This window comes from Triticum dicoccoides, chromosome 6B (genome assembly GCF_002162155.2).
Source record: "Triticum dicoccoides isolate Atlit2015 ecotype Zavitan chromosome 6B, WEW_v2.0, whole genome shotgun sequence".
Taxonomy (NCBI): Eukaryota; Viridiplantae; Streptophyta; class Magnoliopsida; order Poales; family Poaceae; genus Triticum; species Triticum dicoccoides.
Genome location: NC_041391.1, coordinates 70,160,751 through 70,187,886, shown reverse-complemented (window position 1 = coordinate 70,187,886; position 27,136 = coordinate 70,160,751). Strand labels below are relative to the sequence as shown.

The following is a 27,136-nucleotide window of genomic DNA, read 5'->3' as shown; positions in this document are numbered from 1 at the left end:
TTCGTCTACCCTCCCACCACCCCCTCCCACCCTGGTCCATCGGTTTATTTTTCTCTCCACTCTTTATTACAACCAGAACTTTCCTAACGTATAACAAATCACGGATCTAACTTCCTTAAATTTTATTGGTTCAATTTGTCTTAGGAAACAAATAACAGATTTTCAGAAAACAAATAATACATTGTAATCTAACTTTCTTAAATTATGCAAATCAATCGATTCCTTTCAATTTGTCTTAGAAACAAATAACAGATTTTTAGGAAACGAATCATACATTTTAATCTAACTTCCTTAAATTATGCAAATCAATGGTTCCTTTTATTGGTTCAATTTGTCTTAGGAAACAAATAACAAACACGTCACAACTTTCCTTCCAATAAATAGTTTCTTAACATTTGCAAACTTTCCTAATCAGACACGTCACAAACGGGCAGGTTCTGATATCACGTTACCAAACAATAAAACCCCATTTGCATAGAAATTAGTTCAAAAATTCTAACTTTCCTAAATTTTTACCTTTCCTTGATAACAACCAATATTTCCTATGTTTTCCACCCATTGAAAGAAATCACCCCTCCATCGATATTAGCATTTTTCTGAACTGAGATCTCCGGGTTATGATTTTTTTTTTGCGATTTTTTCCAATTGTGACCTCTCCTTCCACTCCGGCTCCTTCTCGCATAAACACCTCCACCACAGCCAGGTGACACCGCCCCAGACCTCCTGCCTCTCCACACCTTCTCCGCCACCTCCTTCTCGTACTCCATTAACATTCCCTCCGTCACATTTGTCCACGGCGGTGTCGAGGGCATGGCGCAGTAGCGTACCAGCGGTAGAGCAGCGCATAGTAGCAGGAAGCAACACGTAGCAGGCGAGGTGAGCGGCCGACGGTGGAGGGCAGAGATGCGGCCGGCGTGGCTGAGGGGGCGGCCGGCAGAAGATGGCCACGACTGGAGGCGGCGCGAGGCAGGGGCGCGACAGCGGGGCAAGCGAAGGATAGGTGGCAGCAGACGGGGCGAGCGCAGCCAGCGAGAGTGTGGCGCGCGGCCAGGGTGTGTGTCATGCGGGGGCACAATGGTGCGGTGGCTGCGGCGAGCACGGCGGCAGCGGCGGGCGCGACCGACGCCGTGTAGCACGGCGTGGGCATGGAGAGGGAGTGGCCCCGCGGGCGCGAAAGAAGAGCGCCAGGCTCGGGCATGGGCGTGCATAGGAGCGGGCATGTGCCACGGGGTCACTCCGAGGAGCTCGATGGCTACCCCTGCAATGGCCATGGCGGACGGCGGTTCTCGGCCACGGCGAAATACCTAACGAGAGCAAACGAGAGGGGAAACAGGGGAAAGGCAAGAGGAGATCATGGCGGTGTCAATGGTGCCCTAGGGGAAGACATGGGAGCTCGGGGCGGTGCGGATCGAACGGCAATGTCGTAGTGGCCCAAGGTTGAGGAAGACGGCAGTGACGTCGATGTGGGGGTGCTGGACTTGATCTCGTTGGCACAACGAAGTAGCGAAGGCGTTCGGAGCTGCTCGATAAGCTCATAGCCCGCAGGGAGGGCAGTGGCCATGTGGACGGGGTTGGTCATGGTGGCCGTGGCGTCTGACTTCGTCTAGATCGACGGGATCGAGTGAGCGAGGAGGAGAAGTGGATTTGGGAGGGGACGTCGAGGAGGAGTGAGGCCATGGGGGCAGGGAAGGAAGGGCGTCACCCTTATCCATTCCCCTTTGATGCCAGCGAGGTGGTCGGGCGGGAGCCCGGCTCTGTAGCGACGCGGCTCGGGGAACAGGAGAAGACGACCGCGCGGGGACTGGACCACTGAGCCGGTTCGGTGGCAAGGCCCGGGGGGCAGGGCGAATCCCCTTTTACATCGTCATTTTGGTTCTTCAATGTATTCTAATATGTTTCTCCTTTTTAACACATTTTTCTATTTATTCTTATCAACTAAATGATCTCTACTCTTAATGTCTCAGTTGGTAGTCTTTGTTCCGGGTTTATTTTCGTCCCACCTCCCGAGTGAGGGAGAGAGGGAGAGAGAGCGAGGAAGAGGGAGGGAGAGGGTGTGTGTGTGAGAATTTGATGGTAAAAAAGGTCGTCAATGTCACTTAATATGTATGAGAATATTAAATGTAATATTAACATAATTGATATTGAACTTTTAAAGTTAATATGGCACCGTTGCAACGCACGGGCGTTCTTCTAGTAGAGATAATTATAAAGATAGAGATTCCACTCATCACAACATATTCATTGTCCGAGTCCGACCAGTATATGTATCGGATCGTTTGTTTGTCTTGCTATATATACATAACCTGCAGGCAAGCACATAATAGGAAGAATATTTTGTTCAACAATGGCAGGCTCTTACGCAATGTCCAATTGGTCGGACCTCCCGACGGATCTCCTCCTCATAATCCTCCAACGCCTCCAGCTCCGGGAATCCCTCGCTTTCGCGTCAGTCTGCGCATCATGGCGCGGAGCTGCTGCTGCCGCCGGCGTCCCATCTTCTTGCAGAACGTGGCTCATGTCTTGGACACATCTCGTGGAGGAGGAGAGTCAACCCAAGATCAACTGCAGCTTGACCATGACCTGCAAGCTTCGCCATCTCCTAGACGTCAACAAGTCTTATGATGTCGATTTTCCCAAGGATTGTTTCGTTGCATGTGCCGGAGCTTCTCATGGATGGTTGGTCCTGGTGAACCACCTCTCCAATCTACTTCTCTTCAACCCCATCACCTCGGACATGGTCCCGTTACCGCCGATCAACGATTTCTCGTTTGTGGAGGCTGTATATGATGAACAAGGAAACATAGAAGGTTATCGCCTTTTTAACTATAGATTCTATGATGCAAGATATCTGGCAACATGGTTCTACCAGAAGGCAGTGTTGTCCTGTGCTCCATCCAAAGATGGTGACTGCATTGCCATGATCATCCATTATGATAGCAATTGGCTCTCTTTTGCGAGGGCAGGAAAGACCAAGTGGCAAGTGGCCTCAACTTTATCTATAAAGGAACATGATCGATATGCAGACTGTGCATACCACAATGGGAGGTTCTACAGCGTGACATACCTTGGAATAGTAGAGAAATATCATCTTGATGGACCGAACGGCCCGACAAAGGAGGCGATTATCGCACATAGAACATTTTCATGTGTTCTTACCAGGCACTTGGTGTCTACACCATGGGGTGATCTCTTGCAGGTCCAGGCCATTTCTGCAAACCGTGTGGATCGTGTTAGGTTTCTAATTGGCAAGGTTCATCCCGAAGGATGCAAGAAGATATCACCCGACGACTTGATGGACCATGCGATATTTGTTGGACTGAATCACTCGGCGTGCTTACCCTCAAAGAAATTCCCTGGGTTAAGACCTCAATGTATCTATTTCTCAGCTCCCTGGATGACAGAAACATTTGATTTAGTTGGCCGTTGTCATGGATGGGGAATTGTAAGGTCACATGACATGGAAACAAGGGTCTTTGAGAATGCTTTTCCCGTTGAAGGGATCCCTAAAGGTTGGAGGGTGCATGTTCCTTCAGAGGTATGGATCACACCGAATATGTAATACTGCCGCAAATGCAAGGGATTGTAGATTCTCTACCGAACACATCTAACATCATGATGCAAAATCCAGTCATCTTCATAATTTCATAGATATATTGTGGCTCCGCTATGCAGAGATACATATGAAGCTACAGTCTGAATTGTAGAATAAAGTTCACTATAGGGTTCTAACGTGTAGTGCACCTCCATTTTTATTTTTCTGGAACGCGGTCCCTTAGGGCCCTATTCATTAAAAGAAGGAGTACCTAAAACTCATCTAGATGAGATATAATTTGGTCTCATTCACTTTAAAAACAAAAACAGATACAACCCACGTCAGCAGACACGCATGTTATAGCATCACATCCAATGACTATAAAAGGTGAATGAGACCAAATTATACCTCATCTAGATGAGTTCTAGCAAAACTATTAAAAAAAGATACTTCCTCCGTCTCATAATATAAGAATGTTTTTGGAACTATGTTAATATCAAAAACGTTCTTATATTATGGGAGAGATGGAGTAGAATAGAGTTGCACAGTAAATAATGGAAACACGGGCAAAACCATTACAACACGCCCACAAGAAAGGGCACCCGGTTGATCTGGCACCAACAAGACCATACACACCGCCGAGAAAAGGAAACCGGCGAGGTTGTCTGCCATGTCATCATCGTCACCTCTCCCCGAACAGGCGACTCCGACTTCGCTGCCAAAGACCCATTAAGATCCCTTCAAACAAACGACACCTGAGAACCTAGCCGGTGAGGGCCAAACAATTTACCATAGACGTCGAGGACTGGCAGCTCCGATTTTGCTAATGCGCATCGCAGGAGAAAGTTGCAGGCCTCGCACCGACCTAGTCCAGCGCAACCTCCGAAGAGCACCACCCACTAAAACCAACCTCATGGAGTCATCGTTGCCGTGGGGCGCGACACATAGGCGCACCTATTGATAAAAAGCACCGTCAACATCTGAAGGACAAGCCTTGACCCTCTACAAGTCACTGTTATCGTTGTCACACGAGTCGCAGTGCCAACCACTCGCATCACCGATTGGGCACCTGCCAACCGTGATGTCGTGCATGTCCAGCCCAAGGGAAGAATAGTGAAGGATCACTGGTCTTTAAAGCAACGCCCCAAAGGAAGAAACGCCGTAGCGACGACGTCGTTGCCCGGCCCAGCCTGAAGAGCTCGATCCGGAAGTTGATGATGCACATGAACACGATGGCACCTCCAAGGAGGATGGTGACGCCCACAGGCACCGCCGCCGCCAGCCGGCAAGCACTGGCAAGGCTTTCGACCATCACCTCCACGCAGCCGGCCAAGGCTGACAGCACCGCCGCTGACCCGCACATGCCGGACGCAGCGGCTGCGCCACCTGACCTCCATATTGCAAAATGCATACATCTCCCAGTAGGTAACGTCGACGCGATGGACCCAGGGCCGGTCCTGAGATTTTAGGGGCCCGGGGCGAAACCAGAATCCGGGGCCCTTTGTACTTTCAAAGATTATTTTCAGCATATACTTTGCGCAACTTTAAGATTTTGCTTCTACACCATACTACTAACAAATCATGTAGGGATGATAATCATTTTCTATAGAAGAATAATGTTCGATTACTTCATGTGCATTCGTTTGCATATTACCGAAAAAGGCTTTCGCCCCACTTTATATATAAAGCACCAATCCCTTCCTTTACACTGCTCCTTTACACTGCTGAAGTCCTTTAACAACACCAGACAGAGTAATGAAGTTTTTACTAACTGGCTTATCAGGTTTGATCACATTAGCATTATCATGTTCTTATTTTATTGACGGTGCGCCAACTAGTCCTAATTAATCCAACAGAATCGACCACATAGTCATATATTGGGCTGTGTCTTACATTTCATTGGTATTTTTTCAGAATGAAAAAGTGAATATAATTTCGCATTGCAAGTGCATACAAACACTACCTTTCATCAAACAGTTTTACACAGCCAAGATGCAAAAAGCTGAAAGCTACAAAACTTTCCTTGCATCAAGAGTTTACATGGTATCTTACGTACCTGGATGTGGCAGCCCGGCAATGTACCACTGATCCTTGTACAAATCCTTGAAACTGTTCACAGGCTTCCACGCCTGGTTCTGAGGATTGAAGACCATGATCAAGGGGACCTTCGCTTTCATACTTGTGTCGTTCTGTGCAACACTACGGCCGACAAAAGCCTCACCACGTCAAGCAGCAGTTCTAGGGCATAATTTAGGGCAAAATCATTAAGGAAAAAGATGTCTTATCTGAAATCGTCGGCGGATGGCGTAGGCTGGAGCTGCGGCATCGATGTGCCATGGTGTGGCGTGGGTATCTAGTGTCTGCTCCACGGCGGCGGCCAGTGGCTGCGGGCGATTAGGTTTCCAGGAGATCAGGCGAAAAAATAGGAGGCTACAGGCGAGGATGGACGATGGTCATCGTGCGTGATCAGCGTGGGTGATCGATCTCTCCCAAACGTGATCAGTGCACGTAACGTAGGCCCAATTATCATTATTTACGAACTAGAGCCCAATTGTATTAACAGGGAAGAGCACAAACCTGGGGGGCCCCCATTTTCGGGGGCCCGGGGCCGCCGCCCCCCTGCCCCCCCGTCAGGGCCGGGCCTGGATGGACCCAATGGGTAATGGCTGAATGTACAAATTGAATGCTCCATGCTTCTGCGTAAGATATCACTTCTAGAGCTGCAAAAAAAAAAAACTCAAGGCTCATGAGCCGGTCGAGATCGACTCGTATTTTAGCTCAACTAGAGATCGACTCGAAAAGAAATGAGCTGAGTATGAGCATTTTGTGTAGCTCGATGGAGAAACGAGTTGATCTTGAGCCTACATTAGCTCGCTCGATTCTAGCTCGATAGATTGATATCATACAAGTATATTAAATAATCTTCATGTCTATTATGAAGAATTTAGGATCATCCATTGCCATATATGTTATGTATGATATTATTTCTTCATTTTACCTACTAGCAAATATTGAAATTAAGCGTGGAGAAAATTTAGCCTCAATATGACATGTGGCCAACTTTGTGTTCAATATATTGTTATTTTGGCCACCTTTGTTGTCTTCTATCCACGATCTCTTGTTATTAAATACTAGTCATAAGTTAACAAAGAATAAGTCTAATTTTATACTGATATTTTCTGTTGTGACCTATCTTACTTTAAAATTTGCCATAAAATAATTCGAAAAATCGTCTTATTTAGCTGGAAACTAGGCCGAGATCAACTCGAGATCGTTACTAGTTGAGCATGAGCCACTTTCTACAACTTGACCTTGAGCTTCGCACATTTTGGGTCCGCTCGAATTTTAATATGAGTTGAGCTGAGCTTAGGTCAACTCGCTCGAACTCGACTCGTTTGCAGCCATAATCACTTCCATGTAAACAATCAATTGATGTGGTATAGAATATGTATCCTCAGCTCTCAATCTGAATCAGAGCTGAAAGTTAACTATGAATCTCTGAAAGCTTCAGACTTGACCTGTCCTTACTACCAAGTCAAATGGGAAGCTATATCTATAGTATATAGTAAGCATTTAAAGTTCAAATCAAATCAGAGCTGAAAGTTCACAAACAACAATTTCATAACAAGCTATCAATGTGATTTCATCTTGATCCGTGTGCATGATCAGATCGTGGTGTGTAATGCAAAAGTGATTCGTGTGTAATGTATAGTCATGCGAGCATATAAGAAACAAAAGGATGTTCACAGGATTGTCCGCCAAAATTTCTCCACTAACAAGGGTCACCTGGGACGAGCACAGCAATTTTTATCCCAGAATCTCAAAAATACAAGCGGTTATCAATGTGCAGAAGCTAATCCATATTTTTCCCTTCATTTACCTATTCCTGTCTGGATCACAATGACTCTAAAATAGTTCCATATGTCTGAAGAAAGAAAACAGAATAACTGAACATTCATTACTGACACCGTGAGAAACAGAGATAAAAATTCAGCATACACAGATGGGACATCATGGGGTCTAATTAATCTAAGCAAGTCACTACGTCTTCGTGCCAGTTGACTTAACTTTTACAGAAAATACATGACATGCATGAATTAACACAATGTTCAAATTACATAATAGTCATGAGGGAACAAAATGTTCAAATTAATTCCTACTCCACTACAGCGCTGACCAGTACATGGTGCATAGAACTTAAAGCAAAGAAGCCGTTCTGCATCTCAGCCATCAAAACAGTAACTCCAGGTACCTGCAGAACAACCAACGCCATATCAGCCAAACACCGAGACCAACCTGTAACTATTCTTTGTTTGCTACAGTGGGAAAAAGTCAGCCTAAAAGATTTTCATTTTGATAAAACAAGATTGAGATACAACACAGCAGCTACAACAGGTAGCACCTAACATACACAAGTGACAGGGAACAACAGAAGAACAACCAGAAACGAGCTATGACAAGCAGCCAAAACCAAGAATTTAGCACCCATCACCACTGGGCAGATCGCGAAGAGCGGAACCGCCATCACAAATAGAGGGAACCAGAGCACTATGCAATGCAACAAAACCTCAGGCGCCTTCAAAGGGCACTAAACACCTGAGACCTCACCATCAACCATCAGCACCAGGATGACCAAGGGATAGGTCAACCATACCAAGGCACCGGTTGCCGCCACAGATCATTCCACCGCACAAGAGAAGGATCTGAGGCTTTCGCCCAGAGCACAGGAAAGAGCGGGCAACGGTAGCTCTCAAATGATGCCTCCATGAAGGGAAGCGGCGCCCGAAGGCGTCGCCATCATCGTTGCCGACAAGGTTGGCACTAGGCTTTCGCCTGAGGCATCCCATCCTTGTCATCTCACAACTTCGGTATGACTCAGGCAGTTAGCATTCCTTAAATATCACTATGGAACTAGTGCCAAGTGCTCAAAGCTGAATCTTCTCAGCATTATTGGACGAAACCAACAATAGAAATTACGAACATCAATAAGAAGACAGTGGTTTGTTGAAAATAAATAAATAAATTTGTACTGATAAATTAGAGGCATAAGATATCGCGACCAACTCATGGTTCTGGCACATGGATAGCAAGCTTCCACGCACCCCTATCCATGACTAGTTCTCTGGTGATACTCCAGTCCTTCAGACCACTCTTTACGGACCCCTCCCATGTCAAGTTCGATCTACCCCGACCTCTCCACAATATCAGCACGCTTTAGCCGTCCGCTATGCACTGGAGCTTCTGGAGGCCTGGGCTGAATATGTCCAAACAATCTCAGACGATGTTGGACAAGCTTCTCTTCATTTGGTGCTACCCCAACTCTATATCGTATATCATCATTCCAGACTCGGTCATTCCTCGTGTGGCAACACATTCATCTCAGCATGCGCATCTCCGCCACACTTAACTGTCGAACATGTCGCCTTTTAGTTGACCAACACTCAGTGCCATACAACATTGCGGGTCGAGCCGTCGTCCTATAGAACTTGCCTTTTAACTTTTGTGGCACTCTCTTGTCACAAAGAATGCCAGAAGCTTGGTGCCACTTCATCCATCGGGCCTTGATTCGATGGTTCACATCTTCATCAATATCCCCATCCTTCTGTAGCATTGACCCCAAATATCGAAAGGTGTCCTTCTGAGGCACCACCTGCCCATCAAGGCTAACCTCCTTCTCGTGCCTAGCAGTACTGAAACCGCACCTCGTGTACTCGGTTTTAGTTCTACCAAGTCTACAGCCTTTTGATTCCAAGATTTGTCTCCATAGCTCTAACTTCCTATTAACCCTCGTCCAACTATCATCGGCTAGCAACACATCATCCGCAAAGAGCATACACCATGGGATATCTCCTTGTATATCCCTTGTGACCTCATCCATCACCAAAGCAAAAATATAAGGATTCAAAGCTGACCCCTAGTGCAGTCCTATTTTAATCGGGAAATCATTGGTATCGCCATCACTTGTTCGAACACTTGTCACAACATTATCGTACATGCCCTTGATGAGGGTAATGTACTTTGCTGGGACTTTGTGTTTCTCCAAGGCCCGCCACATGACATTTCGTGGTATCTTATCATGGGAGTTCTCTAAGTCAATCAACACCATATGTAGGTCCTTCTTTTGCACCCTGTATCTCTCCATAAGTTGTCGTACCAAGAAAACGGTTTCCATTGTCGACCTCCTAGGCATGAAACCAAACTAATTTTTGGTCACGCTTGTCATTCTTCTTAAGTGGTGCTCAATGACTCCCTCCCATGGCTTCATTGTATGGCTCATCAGCTTAACTCCACGGTAATTAGTACAACTCTGTACATTCCCCTTGTTCTTGAAGATTGGTACTAATATGCTCCATCTCCATTCTTCCGACATCTTGTTTCCAAAAAAAATGAGGTTGAAAAGATTGGTTAGCCATACTATCACTACGTCCCCGAGGCCTCTCCACACCTCAATGGGGATACTAGTATGCCTTCTATTGTTAACATATCCTCAAGTTTCTTGCTTTGATCTAAGAAGCTACATGACAAGGTTTATGAGTCGACGAGTCGTTACGAGGTTGAGACTCATAGACTAAGCGTGACTAATCGACACTAGTCGACACATAAGTTGCGACTCATAGACTAGTCGACACTGGAGTGTAGTCGGCCCTGGAGTTGAGGCTCATAGACTAGTCAACAGACTAGTCTTGACTAGTCCCTGGACTCATAATCCATTCTACATGATCAATGGCCTTGGAGTCAAACACTGAACAACCTACCTTATGATAGTTTAAAACATTATGTTATGATGTGCATGTGCATATGACTACGAGGGGCTCATGTAGTAGTAAACGAAAAAATTTGATTTTTAGCTGATGGGCATATATGTTGATACTACTTTGGTCCAAATACAAGTCCATTTTTATAAGACTATCCACAGCATAAAAGGCAAAACTTTGACCATTACTCTTGATAATACGATATGAAACATGACGAAGTGCAATTTTGTTGAAAGCACTTTCAGTGACGAATCTAGCCATGTAATTTTTATATCATGTGTTCAACAAAAAATTTAAACACCTGTGGTAACTAAAACAGAAGAAATCAGACTGCACATAAACCATGCAATAATATGTTTGGATCAGGCTCAGGCAAAGTATATTATAGGCTAATGGCCAAATGACCAATTACATGAGCACAGTTAGACAGACAAACTAATATATGAAGAGAAAATATTTAAGCAAACCAGCTAAATAGCATTATTGTCCATAAGAAATTAGTAATGCAGGCAAAACAACAAATAGTAGTATAAGATCCAATGAGGACATGCTCTTGGAGTATTGTAACAGTCTAAAATGTAGCACTAGGCATTATAACAATCCCAAATCAGCAGCAAGGTTAAATGGCATAGCTATAAGCCTGCACAAGCAAAGGAATTTGAAACCAACTGCTAAGAGATTTTTTAGTTACCAATTACTTGCGTAGAGGGATAACATAAAAATCAAAATAGAGGACTTGATAGATCCATGACCACATAAAAATATAAAAATCAAAGGCAATGTACCAACCAGTAAAAGTAAGACCAGAAAATGTTGAAAAAGCATAGTAAAGGGAAGTATTTATTCTGCTACTACTTAGCATTGCATTCTCATCTATGAGGAGGCACGAACACAGCAATAAGGAATGGGAAAGGTTCCCAAGTCAACTGTCATCTGGGAAGCTAGAGGGAGAGAAGCACTTGCATTATCAGAAGGAACTGGAGAACTAAGGATGAAGAAGGGAGGGCAAGCTAAAGAGCAAATCCAGTAGCTGGGTAAGAGCATCTCCAACAGGCGCCCAACGCGCCGCGCGGTAAAAACGGATTTGACGCGCGCCCATCGCCTGGTTTGGTGCCGCGCGCAGCGTTTGCTCCAGCAGCCGCGCTGAAAAGCCGCGCGGGCGCAGCTCCAGCAGGCGCAGTAAAATGCAGCGCCCGCGCTCATTCTATAATATTTTTTTAATTAAAATTGCATAGATAAAAAAAGCGATACATAGATATTTTACATCGGTGCAACTACTACGGCATAGATGATAGATAGTTCAACATATATAGATAGATAGATAGAAACTACTATGGCATACATAGATAGAAAACTACTCTAAGTCGCTACCATCACCATCGTCATCCTCGTCGGTGTCGTCCGAGGTTGAGAGCCATACGTCGTCCCAACATTGATCGTCCGAGGTGAAGAACGACCTCCCACCTGCGGAGACGATGTCGCACTGCTCGTCCGCCACTGCCTTCCGCTGACGCCGGTCCGCCCGCTCCGAGCGGCGCCTTGCCGTCCTCTCTGCCCAGTAGGCACGCTCGGCGTCGACGTCCTCTGGGTGGCGACGGCGCCACTCCGCCATGGCTCGCTCGTCCTCCTCGGCGACGAGGAGACGGCGCTGCCGCCGAGCATGGTTGGCACGGTCCATGTCCGTGATGAGAAACGGCGGAGGGGTGAGGCGCTGCGCCCCCTCGCGCGTGAAGACGTCCCGGATATTCATCTGGGACCGGGGCCTCTCCAAGCACTCCGAAACGTCCCGAGGCCGAGCCGGACGTCGCCGGCCCGTATCTTGGCGGAGTACCAGCCGTTGCGGCGCTCGCGGACGCCGCGAAAGCCCGAAGCACCCCGGCGGCGCGGCGGCATGGTGGCGCGGTGGTGGCACGCTGGTGGCGCAGAAAGCGGCGACGCGGCGAGATTGCGAGAAGAAGGGCGCGTGGCTGTTCTGTGCGCGTGGCGAAGCGCGGGACTTTATAGGCGCGCGCGAAGCGGCGCGCCAAATCTAGCGCGCCGCGTGCCGCTTTCTACCGCGCACGCGCAAACGCTTCCCGCGCGCGGTAACTTCCCGCCACCGCTGGAGAGCGCGGAACCAACCGGCGCACGCGAAAAACTGATTTTACCGCGTGGGCGCGCGTTTTGCCGCGCCTGTTGGAGATGCTCTAAAGGCACATTACGAAGGGGATGGAAAGCTGCTGGGGAAGGGATGAGGAAGCAACACAAACAGAAGAGATCCAGTAAAGCAGACTGCCATGCAAGCATGACAGGAGGTAGCCAGGTGAGCAACAGTTTAGCAAAGGCTCGTATGGAGAATCTTGGGAGTCCTCTCTTAACATTTGGTAATTGTAGAGGTAGCATCATTTACAACAAAAATAACATTTCAGATACCTCAACTTACATGGAGAAGATAAGCTTACCTGATCAACCAATATATCATGATAGTGTATCTGATCAGCCAGTCACCTTATGCATTGTTCAAAAGTTCAGCTCGACCATGTTCACCGCCAACATCTGTTTCTGGAAGGATAATAAGTCAAATAACCAATTATATTCCAAAAGAAAACAAGTAGATATGAGAAGGCATCAAGGAGATATTCAGATAAACCTATGGGTGTAATTTTAGAAAGGAAAGAAAAATCTCAGGGTTGAAACAACATTAGAAATGGGTAGACAAAACCATACTTCTAGTCAACTTCAAGGAATATCCCTCAAAACAGCATATATTCATTAATACCATCAAAATGAAGAACATGCAACCTCAGACTATTAGCTAATCAGAAAAGAGAAGTTAACTAGAATTATTTTCAGTTCATTTCACGCCATATCAAACACAACAGATGTGCTCATACTAATCTATCCTATCAACATAAGTGATCATGACAATTCAGATTAAGATTATATTAATAAATGAATCTAGGCTGAAAATATGAAGTGAACTCAGTTTTTTCTTAAATACTGGTGCCAATGGACTTGAGACTCACAGCAAGACTCTCCTCCAAGTGATAAAATCATCAATACTTTCCTAAATTTGAAACCCTTCCATTTTTGTGGATTTACAAATATTAGAAGATCAGCGGGTTAACAATATTGAATGACAGAACTGTAACTAGCATTAAGCTTCCAACTGCATGTATTAAGCTATATACATTTGACATTGTAAGTTTCATGTCGTTATCTTCAGATTCCAACTGTTATGTAGTAGTTCATCTTGAGGAAAAAACTGCACTCAGCTATGCACTACCACTACCATATAAAGTTCTTGCATAGCATATGTGAAGAGGCAGGCAAAATGACATTTAGTTCAGTTATTATACGGATAATTTTCAACCTGGTGTTACCTGTTTTATCTATGGATCCTCATACGCTAAAATTAGACAGACAGAAAGCCTGCTAGGCTTAAAGTCCAATGATAGTAACAATACTAGTAGTAATAATAATAGTGTCAGAATATTCGAAAGAAAGTTGATACTTTTTTCGACAAAGAAGGCATACCCAATGCCCCTCTGCTTCAATCACAATAAACAAGCCACACTAGAACAATGACAACCTGCCACCTGGCTACATAAGAACTGCTGACATTTACTGTACTAGATATCGCTATCAAATATTTTGTCCAGCTCAGAAGCATTACATAGAATGCCACCACAGAAAAAACGCCACAGAACAATAGCGCTACATAATGAAGAGACCATGAAGCAGCAATATAAATAACCGACATGACACTACTTAGAATTATTAGCTTATTACCAAAGGATGTCAACAACATTCCATAAACCAATTATCCAAAAAATAGCCTGTTTTTGTCATACCCACACTGTGAAAGGCATGCTATTACCTGCAGTATACACACTTTCAAATGGATGGCAGTGAAATACGGTTTCGGTTTCGGATAGCTTTTTGAACTGCAATGACTGAAGCTGGAGTACAAAGAGGCCAATAAATGTCCCCAGGAACACCATCTTGTTTTCCTCAGCAAACCCAAGTATCATAATGCTGCCCTTCTCTGGATTAAGGGAAAGCAGCTTGTCCAGTTCAATAGTTTTTTCCAGCCCCCATGAGGCAACACCATCGCAATCAATCTTCCGCTTCCATAATTGCAGGGTGAAGTCTGTCACCATGAGGAAACCCAGCCCACCACTATCTGCCCTTGTAACCGTGATGTGACCTTTATACTTATACACATCCTTGGGCATCCGTATTACAGCCAGACTTTGCCTCAGAAGATCAAATTCAAGGATGCTTGATGACGTTGCGGATCGCATCTGCGTGTTGCTACACAGACCACCTGGAAGTGATGGGTGTCTCCCACAGCACGAAGCACCGCCCCGGTTATCAGCACCGCCACTGCCGTGTCGAACAGCGCGGGGACGGCTAGGTGGTACTGCTCGCCGGTGATGGTGTCCCACACGAGGAATTGGTGGTGCCGAGTCTTGTCGGCGATGAGCACGAGGCCATGGCGGCAGTTGAGTAGCCGAAGGCCGTTACTGTGGGTGGACTGGAAAGAGAGGCGGCCAGGAGGGACACGGTTGGGGGCCTCGAGAGCAGGTAGGAAGGAGATACCGTGAGGTTCTTGGAAGAAGCAACCGAGGAGGGGAGGGCTGCGGCGGTGGTGGATCCGGAAGCGGCGGAGGAAGCCGGGGTCGGAGGCGAGGCTGCGCCAGCGCTTGCAGACGAGGGAGGCGCGGGGGAGGGAGGAGGGCTGCGGCGGGAGCCGGAGGAGGATCTCGGGGAGTAGGTTTTCGTCATCCAGCGGCGCCGCCGGCGGCGAGAGGTGGCGGCGGCTGCTCATCTCGCCCTAGTCACTGACGCGATGCGGGATCTGGTGAAATGAAGAGCAGGCCGTGTAACAGAGAAGAAGTCGTCGTCAAGGGCCCAGAACTGGGTTGGACACAAAAGCCCACGTTGGGTGCTAATTTATGATTTCGAGCCCAGTAGCCGAACGTATAAAAAGAACACCTCTTAAACTGGTCCCCGAGGGCTGTTTTGAAGACGGCAAATACTCCCTCCGTTCAAAAATACTTGTCATCAAAATTAATAAAAAGAAATGTATTTAGAACTAAAATATGTCTAGATACATTCCTTTTGATTCATTTTGATGACAAGAACGAAGGAAGTAATTTCTTCGATTTTTTGCTTCTGTCTCTCACTATATGATTGCTTTTTTCTTCGACCATTTCTCTTTTTATGTTACTTCATTTGACACAGGAAAAATGAATCGTTCTAATGATTTTCGTCCTCATGGTGTACGATTTGCACATGCAACAGCACACAATGAGAAATGAAGTTATGATTGTTGGAAAATATATAAGCCATCGTTTAGTTTCTCTATTTTTTCCGTTATACCACTCACAGTGCATAATGAGGCTAGTGTGCATGAACCTATTTATAAACTCTATTTTTAGGTGTTTTACTATTTCCATCAGTTTTTGAAAAAATTCATATGACTCTTGAGCAATGTCACTAACCACACACAAGCATGCCAGTTTTCAAGTCTAGCACATATGTGTGAGTCATATACCATAATAAGATTGTACGTATAAGATTATTTTTTCCAATTTAATCATGTGGGTCAACAGCCTGCACAACAAACCCAACTCTTCCGCCCGGGTGATGTCCTGAAAAAAACATTGCATAGATATAACATTTCAATAGAGTCGACCATAAGAAATTCTTGTATTGCACTCCAGCACAGTCATCCTTAGCACATGGAGTATTACTTCCTCGAGTGAAATTCCACATCAACAATTCCCCTTCACATACATCAATAATATGAATAATTCCACATTGAGTTAAGTGATAAGGCTAGAATTCTTTTACCTGCATTGTTGAATATTGAGCAAAGTTTTAAATAGCACTCTAGCGTTTGGAGGGGGTTCACACTAAGTTGCTTAGTGCCATTTAGTGTGCTATAGGACAATTTAGCGCATTAATGCTTCTGCCACTATTTGTAATCTCCCATGATGCATTGGGGGGTTTTCTCACCCATGTATTCCATTGTTGCTCTGATCCTTCAGTCGTGTCCGGTTTGCCACTTGCGTGGTGAATCAGGGGGGTGTTTGGGTCTAGAGATCTTTCCCACCCTTGGAGCGCTGAATGGAGAGAAGGTTTAGGGTTTGGAGAGAGAGGCGAAGATGACGAGTTCCTATAATCCAGGAAAGAAGAAAGAGAGGGTAGAGAAGGTAGAAATAATGAATCTGATCGAGAGGGGGAGCCAAAATTGGTGTGGATGACATGGAAGGGGAGGGTTCCGAGCTGTGTGATGATTCGAAAAGTTTTGTAACGAAGAGTGATGCATGTCAACACAAGGACACTCCAATGGGCTTGTTTTTAGCTCAGTGGGTGAGAACATGTTTGTTGCCAATCTAGAGATAAAGCATGGTAGAGATGGCATCTACATCTAGGAAGGAGGTCCATGGACTATATGCAAGCATGTTGTGGAGATAGAGGTATTTGATTTTGTTCGAAGCCTGATAACCATAAGTTCGAGAGATCTTGGAGTAATTTCTATTTTGTTTGACCTGTTTCTCACTTCTGGTATACTTTTATAGTTTTTTTTTAACACAGTACAACCTCGCAAGGGAATTCACGTGGAGGCAATCGGCCACGGTGGAGGTTGGATGCGGCAGCGTCAGCCGTGGTAGGCGACTCTCCCGATCCGTGATTGTAGGGACAGTTGGTCGAGTACTTCTCTACTCCTCCTGATGGAGTATCGTCAGTCATGAAAAATTACTAAGTGCACATGATAGAAGTAGTAGATCAATAAGGACTGTTAGATTAAGAATTATGGGTTTAATTGTGTGGTGCTGATTAGTCTGTAAGTTGTTGTGGGACTAATTACAAGATGCACTTAAGAAAGTTCTTATTTGATTGTTTAATAGTGGAGATCCAGCCGTTCGGTCACTTGAGCAATTATTACTGCTGCCTATTTCCCCAGCCACCTCTGACTCTTCTCCGGTTTACACTCCGCCGCCGCATTTGACCAGCCCATCGCCCCCCGCGCAGAAGCAACACAGGCACAAGCACACTGCCGGCCGTAATCGATCGAGGCGAGGGACGACGGCGAAGCAATCCACCGGTCACGCCGCGCCCCTGGTTATCAAGCAAGGTACGTTCGCCGCGTCCATCAGGCTTCACAAATCTGCTCTGCATTTGGGCTGTCCGCCCGCCGGCCGCTGCGCCCAAAACCCTAGTTCGATTGCATTATAATGCCACTTTCATTCTAATCCAACGTAGTGGGATGGATTCGGCCGATTTCTGGCTCGAGGATCTAATAGTCTCGCCCGACGCCCGAGAAGATCCATCCTGCGCCACCACGCCGCCCGTCCTCCGTGCCCAAGGGCTCGAGCTTGAGCTCTTACCAGCCGGCAATGGCGCCCCGTCCCCTCCCGCGGTCACGTCCAGGATATCCGTGCAGAAGTTCTGCGCCACCGTGGCCCGATTCGACGGCTTCAAGACCAGGCTGGCAACGGAGACCGGGCTCGGCGGCATGCTCCGGCTCAAGCCGCTGCCCAAACTGAACCTCAAGTTCAGCGCCTTCCTGATGGAGAGGGTCAACGTCGACGACCGGTCCATCCGGATCGACGACGAGACCTCCATCAAGTTCTCCCCTCAGGACGTCAGAAACGTCTTTGGTCTGCCATGTGGGGCCAGGACCTTATCATCAAAGCCGGTTCGCCTGTCGGAGGCCTGCAAGGAGTTCAGGCGGGCGGCGGCCGAGATCGGTGGCAAGGGCACGCATAGCCTCAAGGCGGTGGAGGCCATTCTCCTGAAGGAGCTGACTGAGGCATCGTCGACGCAGGTCAAAATCGACTGCTTCAAGATCGCCTATGTGGTTTTCGCCGTAGGACATGTGTTGTGCCCTTCCTCCAAGTATGATTACACCAGCATCGACTACTGGCAAGCACTGTGCAACATTTCAAGCATCGCCGAGTTCAACTGGTGCGAATATGTCCTGGGACACCTCATGCCGGCCGTCGAGAAGCTCAAGGCCGACATGGAAAGAGGGTACTCCCCAATTCACCTTTCAGGATGCCATCTCTTCCTTCAGGTACGTAGCTGGCCTCTGTTTTTTACAACTCATTGCAATTGTTTTCTTACTGTAATGTAATGCCCACTAAGCATTTCATTTATGTTTTTTCCTTCATGGATAACAGATTTTTGTCCTGGATAACATGGACCTAGGCGCGGTCACCCTTCGGCAGCATGCTTCTCCAAGAATTTCCCTGTTTGACTGTGCCACGCTGAGGAAGATGATTGGCATCCTGACCACAGGTGTCACCGGGGACAAGTCTTTCTTCTTAGCCCGTGTGAGAAATTAATCTGATACTAACATATATAATACCCCCATGCATATATATTCTTGTTACTATAACCATGACATGATTGCTCCAAAAGATGCTCAAAAACACTCCGAGTATTAGTATTACTGACATCACAATTACCCCAGCAGGGTCTACGCCGCGACGATGTTGGGTACACTGTCAGCAATGCTGGACACATCGCAAGAGCCGGTGCCCACAACGAGCAGCACCCATTTGTTTCCAGTCATCAAGAGCAAACTCCAGATCCAGAGCAGTACCCAAGCTCTGCAGAAGAATTCACAGAACATTTGCGCAGACTATATCCAGAGATGGTAAGATCAGCCCACTCCCACCTCCCATTGTCTCTGTTGTTTGCTTACCAGCACTTGTCGATCTGCATCTTATTTTATCAACTGTCGTGACACTTGGGAATTTGTGTTCATCAGGACGCTGAGGCGGTATGCACACTGTTGAGGGAATGCAATGCTCGCATGTGTGCCCACATGGACGAAATGGAGCAGAAATGCCAAGCTGAAAGGCTTGATTTTGCTGATAAACTGCTGAAGCTTGTCTCCAAGAGTAGATGCACATGCAAGCCATCTACTAATTGATATCACACAAGGTGTGTTTATTTGTTTTAATTTTGTCACTCCCAGCGAACCAATTCATTCGGCATGCGTACCAAGATATCGCTGGCACACACCTCCACACCGACAACCATGATAATGCCGCTTTCCTCGCAAGCCACGGTATCTTGCTAACTTTGTGTTGATATTTGCTTGCAGGTTATGGGTTCTAATCTAGGAGCAGAGCTCTGTTTTGCCGTTCTTCAGGGCTCAGTCAGCCAAACATGCATATGGCAGCTCACGAAGTAGCTAGGCGTGGCCGCGGGGCTCGAGCTGTGTTGGTGTCTGAGTTCTTGTACTGGGAACAAGCTTCGGTAAAAAGGGAAATATGAACCTTCACTACTATTTTAAATCCTCGTGATGCCTATCAGAAATCAAATGCACAATCTGGAACATCCTACTTTTGTTTTGCAGTCTTCCAAGTAACACTAATCTTGACCAGCCTTAATTAGCCTTTGCGCATGATTTGTAGTGCAAGGATGTGCATTATCAAACCAGTGTGCATTTTTTTTCTCTTCACACCGGTTGATGCTCAACCGTATTAACAATAGTTTGTGTCCAAATTTTACATTGAGGATCCATTCATGGCGACATTTTGTTCGGATGGCATTGTGATGTAATGATGACAACAAGGCTGTTCAAGTGCTTCAAAATTGACAACGATTGCAACCGAATCCTTACCAACTCATCCGAAATCAAATAATTCTTGCTAGATATATAGTTGAATGAGAGTGATGTAGGGCATAAAGAATCTGCTAAACCATATGGGGCAGAGGTGCAGATTGTGCTATTTCCAGGTCATGCTTTCCTATTGGCAGCAGTTACACGGGTACTCTAGGTGAGTGCTCTTCAGTTTACTCCTTGCCGTCAGCTTGGCACAAAAGGGACCCAGCTACGCGTAACCAAACTAGGTTCCCGTTTAGTTCATGCTAGGATGGGGTTTATGAGTATTTCAGTTAGTGTAGCAGGATGCGGTGAAAGTGAAGGATCAGTTGTGGAGATCATCACGGTGGAAATTTGAGCCTTTCTGCAGCCGGTGCGATGGGGTGCTATGTGGTGTCAGTGTCACAATAACTTTGAATATCAGCCATTGGATATGCTCCATCCAATGGTTGAGAGATGACAAATCAGAACAATATCATCTATCGGATAAAGTTTTTGTTTCACAAGATTCTGCCATGTAGCCTTTTAATTGAATCCTCACTATCGTCTCATATTATTCTTTATAAGTATCTTTTTCCCATGCCAAGAACTGATTCTCAAAAGAAGCAATAGAACAAAATCTGATATCACATTGTGTTTTACACATATTGACATATTCTTTGTAAGTGAGTACAATTTTATATGAGTGTTCCCCAACAAACAACCGAAGCAACTGACAAGAGAAACAAAAAGGGAATGGCTAGAGGCATGTCCGCTGAAATTTGTTTTCGGGTCAGCCAATTTTGCTAGGATCAGTATGAAGCGTTAGATAAAAAAAGAATGGTCTGGATTACATCTTCTACCTTCAACCGTTTCCTTCCTTCCTGAAAAATAGATCACTCACGCCCATGTTCTTCCTACTGCCCCTCTCCCCCGCGCAGTAAGCGGCGCGATTGCACTAGCCTCGCCGCCCTGCACTCCCCTCAACCTCTCCCCACCGCAGTGTTGCCGCCACCCCCAGCCATCCCTCTAAACCGATGAACCCCAGAAATCCCCCGGCGAACCTGCACCACCCCTACCCCTAAGATAGACAAGGGGGGAGTTGCTACACCTCCTGAAGCCTAAGATAGACAAGGTGGCTACTTCTACCCCTAGATGAGATCAAACCTGCCTCGGTACAATACCATTGTTCCTTTCTTTCCACAAAGTTGACTGACCCAAATTCTGTATTCCATTTTCAAGCGACTGACATGCAGCTAAACTGAACAAAAAAAGGAGGATGGAGGAAGGATCCCTTAAACTACCTAATTTATTCTCACATCTTCTTACTATGAATTTTTTTCCTTTTAAGACGACAAAACAACGATGATCCCTGTTCCCGGCCAAGTTCGGTACTCTCGATGAAGGTACTCTTTTGCCGAATGCAGCTCTCAACAGAGTTGTCACCTGGGAACAACTGACATCATCAACATTTTCATGAGAGCTGCAAAACAAGGCACAATAGGCCGCGCTGGAACACCTGTACCACTATGTTGAGTATCTCAGGGAACTCGACAAATCTTTACCACACTTAAAATAGTGTTTGGATAAATGATTGCCGAGTACGGCTCATAGGAACCTCGACAAATATTTACCGCACACTATAAAAGTATTTGCAGAAAATGATTGCCAAGCACCAGCCAAAGTGAACGCGGTAATCCTTTACTGCACATGGAAAAAGTAATAGTGGATCACGCGCGCTTTCGCCGCGTGCGCTGAGGACAGGTTGCGATTTCTTGATTTGGGTTTGCTACGTAGTGGGGCTATGCTATCAGTTTTGTCCGGGTAAATGGCATTTTTTAAAGGTTCCTGCAAGGGCCTATATCTCTATTCCTAATGGAGCAGTTGGTAGTCTCGCTTCCAGCTTTTTTTTCGTCCCACCACTTTCGTCCGGTTTTTTTTCGTAGGTTAACCGTCGTAGATTTTTTTCGATGCTGGTTTCTTATTCACTGGTTTATTTACCCCTCAGCTCTTTCCTTGCAAATCAGCACTTTCCAAACGTACACGTAATCACGGATCTAAATTTACTAACTTATCCAAATCAACCGATACCTTCCATTATTGCAAATTTTTTAGGAAACAAATAATAGATTATAAGGAAACAAATAAAAGATTTTAAAAACGCATCATACTTTACTAACAATCACTAAAAATCAAATCTAAATTAATTAACCTTACCTTAAATCACTCAATCACTTTAATTAGAAAACATTTTCTTTCCTAACTGCACCCCGCTTAGTGTGCACATAACAATCCGAAATAATTAGAGTCACATGATTGAATCCATTTATTTAGAGCGACATGATTGAATTCATTTATTAACAATAATCCTCACCAAAAGTGCGTTTAGCAATTTTAGAGGGCGGACCAAAACTCTGCCATCCGCTCGCCCGCGTTTGTTTAGGTACAGGAAAAAATGGCATAATATATGGAAACAACACGACCAGGGCGGCGGCGCAATCTTCGGGGATAGGGGATCGGAGGAGAAGGATTGGCCTGGCAGCATGATCGGGTGCTTCCCCGCGGCCGCGGCCGTCCTCGCGATGCCACCTACCCGAAATCAACGCTGCTCCCTGCCGTCAGCCGAGGCGACGCCGCCTGCCCTCCTACCCACGGTCCGCTGCCGCGTGCGGCTACGGCGGGAGGAGTAGCGACGGGGCCGAGGTCCTTCATGCGTTCCGGGATGGAGGCCATGATTTCGTCGAGGTCGTTGCTGCCTCCTACACTCAGGGTGTGTCACCGAGATCGAGGCGAGCATGAGGAGCTGTGACCACCGCCATGGTCACCCCATCGCAGGGGATGGAGCACGCTGTCGGCCTACAACTTGTGGAGATCACTGTTGCTCTTCAGGTCGCGTGGTGACCGGATCTTACCGATGTGTCCCTCCCCAACGACCTCCTCTTCGCCCGGTTGGCCGGCATGGATCTCGCCACTGCTGCCCTCAACTTCTCTGTCTCGAGCTCGACGGTCAGCCACCATGGATCCTCCAGCTGGAGGGTCACGTGAACCAGCCGTCCTCCCATGCTGCAGCGGCTAGAAGGTGACATGGCTCTCCGTACACGAAGAGTGGAGTTCAGTCAAGTACTTATATACTTGGCCTCTACTGCTGATCCATGTACATGGAGAAGAACAGACAACCGTTCATTCATGCTTCGTTCCACTCCTTTGCGCTACATTACTGGAGGTGACATTTTCCTATCTCTCTATGTTGTAACAAGCCTGCTACCTGCATAGTTAATGGATTTTTTATTTAAATTTATCGCTGCTTAGTGCTTTGTTGCAATTGTTCACCCAAGATTCTTATACATAATTTGAGCGTATGTAGGCATACTTATCTTTGCTATTCCATTTTTTCTGTCGCATAGAAATAAGAGTATTGTCCAGGTTAGGTATTCAATTGAGTATGGTATTTGAATTGCTATCAGAATGTCTTTTCTATGCATGTGATTTCTCACATCTGGTTATAATATTTGTGAAGACGTGCATTGCACGTGCACTTGGAAGCGGGCCCGTGGCCCGTGCTGGACGGCGCCGACGCCGACCTGAGCCACCTCGTCCGCGTATTCTTGGAGCTGTGGCTGGTCGATTTTCATGAAATTAATTCCCTCAGTTCTGGTGGCAAATATAATACACATAATCCATATTGTTATGCACTAGCGTGTATGTGTGAAATAGATGGATTATGGTCCCGTACCCAATAAGATGGATATGTGTGTGTGTGTTAGAGGGAGAGGGAGAGGGGGATAGAGAGTGAGGAAGAGGGAGGGAGAGTGTGTGTCTGTGTGTGTGAGGATTTGATGGTAAAAAAGGTCGCCAATGTCGTAATATTGAACTCTTAAAGTTAATGTGGCCCCGTTGCAACGCACGGGCGTTCTTCTAGTATTGCGTTGGTTTGCTCTTTGCATCACACTTCTCTAGCGGGATGACAACGTGTAGCCTGTAGTCTCTTCCACAAGCATAAATAAAGAATGTAACCAGAAAAAAAAGAGATCGGAGCAGAATAAAGATTAGAGTCGGCATATTGGCTATTCTCCAATTTCTAACTTCGCTAAGAGATCCAGCAATTCACTATGAACTAATTCCAGTCTTGGCACCAGCCTTGTCCATGCCTTTTAAGTAGCTTTTAGACATGCAAACTACTCCTACATGAAGCAGTTCACTGAACGGGTCATCACAGCCACATCCTAAACTGAACGTTGCAGATGAAGCTACCTACCGCCCCCACCTGCAGGAGAAGCAAATTCAGTCATTACACCCATAATGACAGCAACATATTCATTAACCAACATCCGGCAAAAAACAAACAAACACATATAGTAACCATATAAAGGATCTTAAAGGGGAACACAGTTGGCATCTTTTGCCTCCCTCTCGGCCGCATTAGCGAAAATCTGCTTCCATGCATATGCCTTATAACAATAGGATAGGCATGAAAATAACAACAGAAAAATAACACAGAGAGAAAAGACCATGGATCTACGGGGGTTCACCTTTTTCTACCACGTTATCCAAGAGTCAGTACCTTCTTCAGTATATCCCCTGGCTCTTCACTACTGCCTGAAACATGTCCGACAGGAGTATCCGAATGCGGACATCTAGGAGTAATAGAAGAACCATCAACAAAGATGAATCAATATAGAGACGTCTTTATAAAAGCCAAAGAGCAAGGGGCGGCAGAGTGTACGATCTAACTGAGGCACTGGTAAGACAAAAGTAGCTCAACTCACCGGCTTCTTCAACTGCTTTCAGAAAATAAAAAAAGGTTGCATACTACACGCAGAAAACTAAAAACAACCAACATTCATGAAGAAAATGAAGGTCTCGTCAATTTCGTTGGTCCTCTAGCAGAAGCAGCAAGCCATGGAAGCTGGCTAGTACTTGGGCCGGCAGCATTACATTCATTTGGCTGAAAACCAACAAAAACACTGCTACCATTAGAGAGAATTTTGAGGACCTGAAATGAAACGAATCTTCTATATCTAAATAGCTAGCCCCCAGTAACCTATTTCTCTCAACATGCAAATATGCCAACTCATCATTCAACATGCATGGAGAAAGGCCCGCCACAACATGCAACCATGCATAATAAAAAGACACCTCAACATAAAAACATGCATGAGAATTGAAATTCGATTATGATAGTTATATTATACAATAACCAAACACCACAAATCATATTTATTTTCAGTTTTAGTTCATATTATTACTCTACATATTCATGTTCCATACAACCAATTATCACTGAATATATTGCAAAATACTTCCGCAACAATGTGCGGGTTAACGCGAGGTAGCGGCATTCAGAACTGTAGTTCCTTCCAACCAAACCAGATATCTGCATAGGCACAAACAGAGAACATACACTGGTGGAAAAAGGGCCTTTGGTCGCGGTTCGCAACTGCCATTAGTCGCGGTTGCGCAACCGCGACCGAACGGGCGCGACTAAAGGCCCCCCGCTTTAGTCGCGGTTGCTTAAGAATCGCGACTAAAGGCCCGTCCACGTGGGCGCCAGGTGGCCGTCGGGGCGGAGGACCTTTAGTCGCGGTTCTTCTGGCCAACCGCGACTAAAGGCCGCCGCAGGTTTAGGGTTTTAGCCCCCCCCCCTTAAACCTGTTTTCTGTTTAATTTGTATTGTTTTATTTCTTTTGTGCTTTATTTTAATTTTGAAGGAGTTTCATATATTCTACGGTACTACATACATGCATATGAATGTACAATTTCAAATAAATTTGAAATTAGAACCAAAAAGAATTCAAGAGGAATATACAATATATATTCAATATCATCGGATGACCATATACAATTTTCAACAAGTTTCCATACATGATTTAATGCATATAAAGTTCTACGTCCTCGTAATAGTGTTCTCCTTTAGGATGGAGGACTTCCCTGCTGAACCATCCAGCTAGTTCCTCTTGAAGTGGTCGGAAGCGAGCTTCTGGACTAAGCATCCACCGGAGGTTATTCCTCTGAGCATTGGTATCACTCGGAACCCGCTCAGAGGTGTATCTCCGGATCATCTCACAGACATAGTATCCACATAGATTGGTCTCCGGTGGCTGAATATCCCCAGCATTCTTAGCCTTTAACATTTTGAATTCTAGCTCTTTTTTGAATTCACCGACCTTTGTATCTATGAACCGTCTCCAAACCCTACGAGGCAAAGAAAATTAAATGAACAAGAGAGTTATTAATTAGTTACTTGATATTAGGAAATGAACGAAATAGGCCGATCGATATAGAGCGCAAATGAATGAAAATAATTACTTCTGCAGCATTCTTCTCATGCCGCCCCAAAGCTTTGGATCCATATTCACAGAGTCGTGGACGAGACATTCTGAGGTGTTAACTTTAATTACTAGCAGAATCCAGTGGAACCTGCGGACACGATACATGCACAGTACGTCATGCATAACTCATCGATTAGCCGGCCACATACCATGCATGGAGTAAACAAAAGAGAATGTGCTCAAGACAGAAACACTCACTCAAAATGTTAAGGAAATAGAATATCACTTTTGAGTTCCTGCTTTGTAAGAAACTGCCACAGGTCTGCCTCCACGTCGGCGGGGTAACGCTCCAACACATGTCCATCAACGATGTGTGGGTCAATGAACCCAACATCATGGATGTTCCTTACTCTGCATTCCTTAATCTTCATTCTGCATGTATAATAGCGGACACAACAATATAGTTAGGACATATATATAGTGCAGGCAATATGAACGAGATGGGGTAGAAATTAATAAATCACTTACAGAACGTAGCAACTGATGATAGATTTATCGAGCTCGCGCAGATTGAAAAGCTGGAACAATTCACTCAGTTCAATTTGTACATAGTAATGTTTGAAGTGATGCTCATGTCTAACTTCCGCATAAATATATTCTTTGGCGTTTTTATTTTTTATGTAACCCTTGTACCATTTCAGCAGACCTTTCATTTGTGGAGGTAGATCCTTTTCCTGCGCAGGCTCGACGAGAGGCCCATTCTTGACATATGTAATTACTACCTCCTTCACTGGCGCCTCGTCAAGGCCTAACAGTTCACGAAGAGTAATACCTAAGTTGGCCGCTTGTTCTCTGGCACTCGTTACAGTCAATCCCTGTGCTGCCGCAGCTTGTATGATCTCGGGGGCATCCGGACAGAAGGCTTCCACTATAAGCGGGGCAATCGATTGTTTACTTTGTTCCCCGAGCTGGGCAACTTGTTTCCCGC

At 45.7% G+C, this 27,136-nt stretch overlaps 1 protein-coding gene and 1 long non-coding RNA gene across 6 annotated transcripts; one reads left to right on the top strand and one right to left on the bottom strand.

The window, feature by feature from the left end:
• Nucleotides 1-7,515: 7,515 nt before the first annotated feature.
• LOC119325387 lies at nucleotides 7,516-15,115 on the bottom strand. Of its 2 annotated transcripts, none has more exons than XR_005157497.1 (3): nucleotides 14,147-15,115; nucleotides 12,729-12,828; nucleotides 7,516-7,784 (listed from the first exon to the last, which is right to left on the bottom strand). It is a non-coding gene; the product is annotated as an uncharacterized LOC119325387 (long non-coding RNA). The 2 variants fall into 2 exon arrangements; XR_005157496.1 differs by having other exon boundaries at nucleotides 12,729-12,822.
• Nucleotides 15,116-17,288: 2,173 nt separating this feature from the next.
• LOC119326393 lies at nucleotides 17,289-19,589 on the top strand. Of its 4 annotated transcripts, none has more exons than XM_037600051.1 (6): nucleotides 17,289-17,416; nucleotides 17,545-18,358; nucleotides 18,465-18,617; nucleotides 18,761-18,943; nucleotides 19,058-19,233; nucleotides 19,397-19,589. In XM_037600051.1, exons 2-5 carry the CDS (start codon nucleotides 17,549-17,551, stop codon nucleotides 19,220-19,222), a joined length of 1,311 nt encoding a protein of 436 aa, XP_037455948.1. In that variant the 5' UTR covers nucleotides 17,289-17,416; nucleotides 17,545-17,548; the 3' UTR covers nucleotides 19,223-19,233; nucleotides 19,397-19,589. The 4 variants fall into 4 exon arrangements, with proteins under 4 accessions (XP_037455948.1, XP_037455946.1, XP_037455949.1 ...); XM_037600049.1 differs by having other exon boundaries at nucleotides 18,758-18,943; XM_037600052.1 differs by lacking the exon at nucleotides 19,397-19,589 and having other exon boundaries at nucleotides 18,465-18,615; nucleotides 19,058-19,199.
• The last annotated feature ends 7,547 nt before the right edge of the window (nucleotides 19,590-27,136 follow it).

What these genes read in the sequence shown, in the direction of transcription:
- LOC119326393 (XM_037600049.1), top strand. Translation starts at nt 17,549, where the DNA reads ATGGATTCGGCCGATTTCTGGCTCGAGGATCTAATAGTCTCGCCCGAC. An exon ending in AGTCTTTCTTCTTAGCCCGT is followed by an intron (nt 18,618 to 18,757) that starts GTGAGAAATTAA and finishes CAATTACCCCAG; the next exon opens with CAGGGTCTACGCCGCGACGA. An exon ending in GCAGACTATATCCAGAGATG is followed by an intron (nt 18,944 to 19,057) that starts GTAAGATCAGCC and finishes TGTGTTCATCAG; the next exon opens with GACGCTGAGGCGGTATGCAC.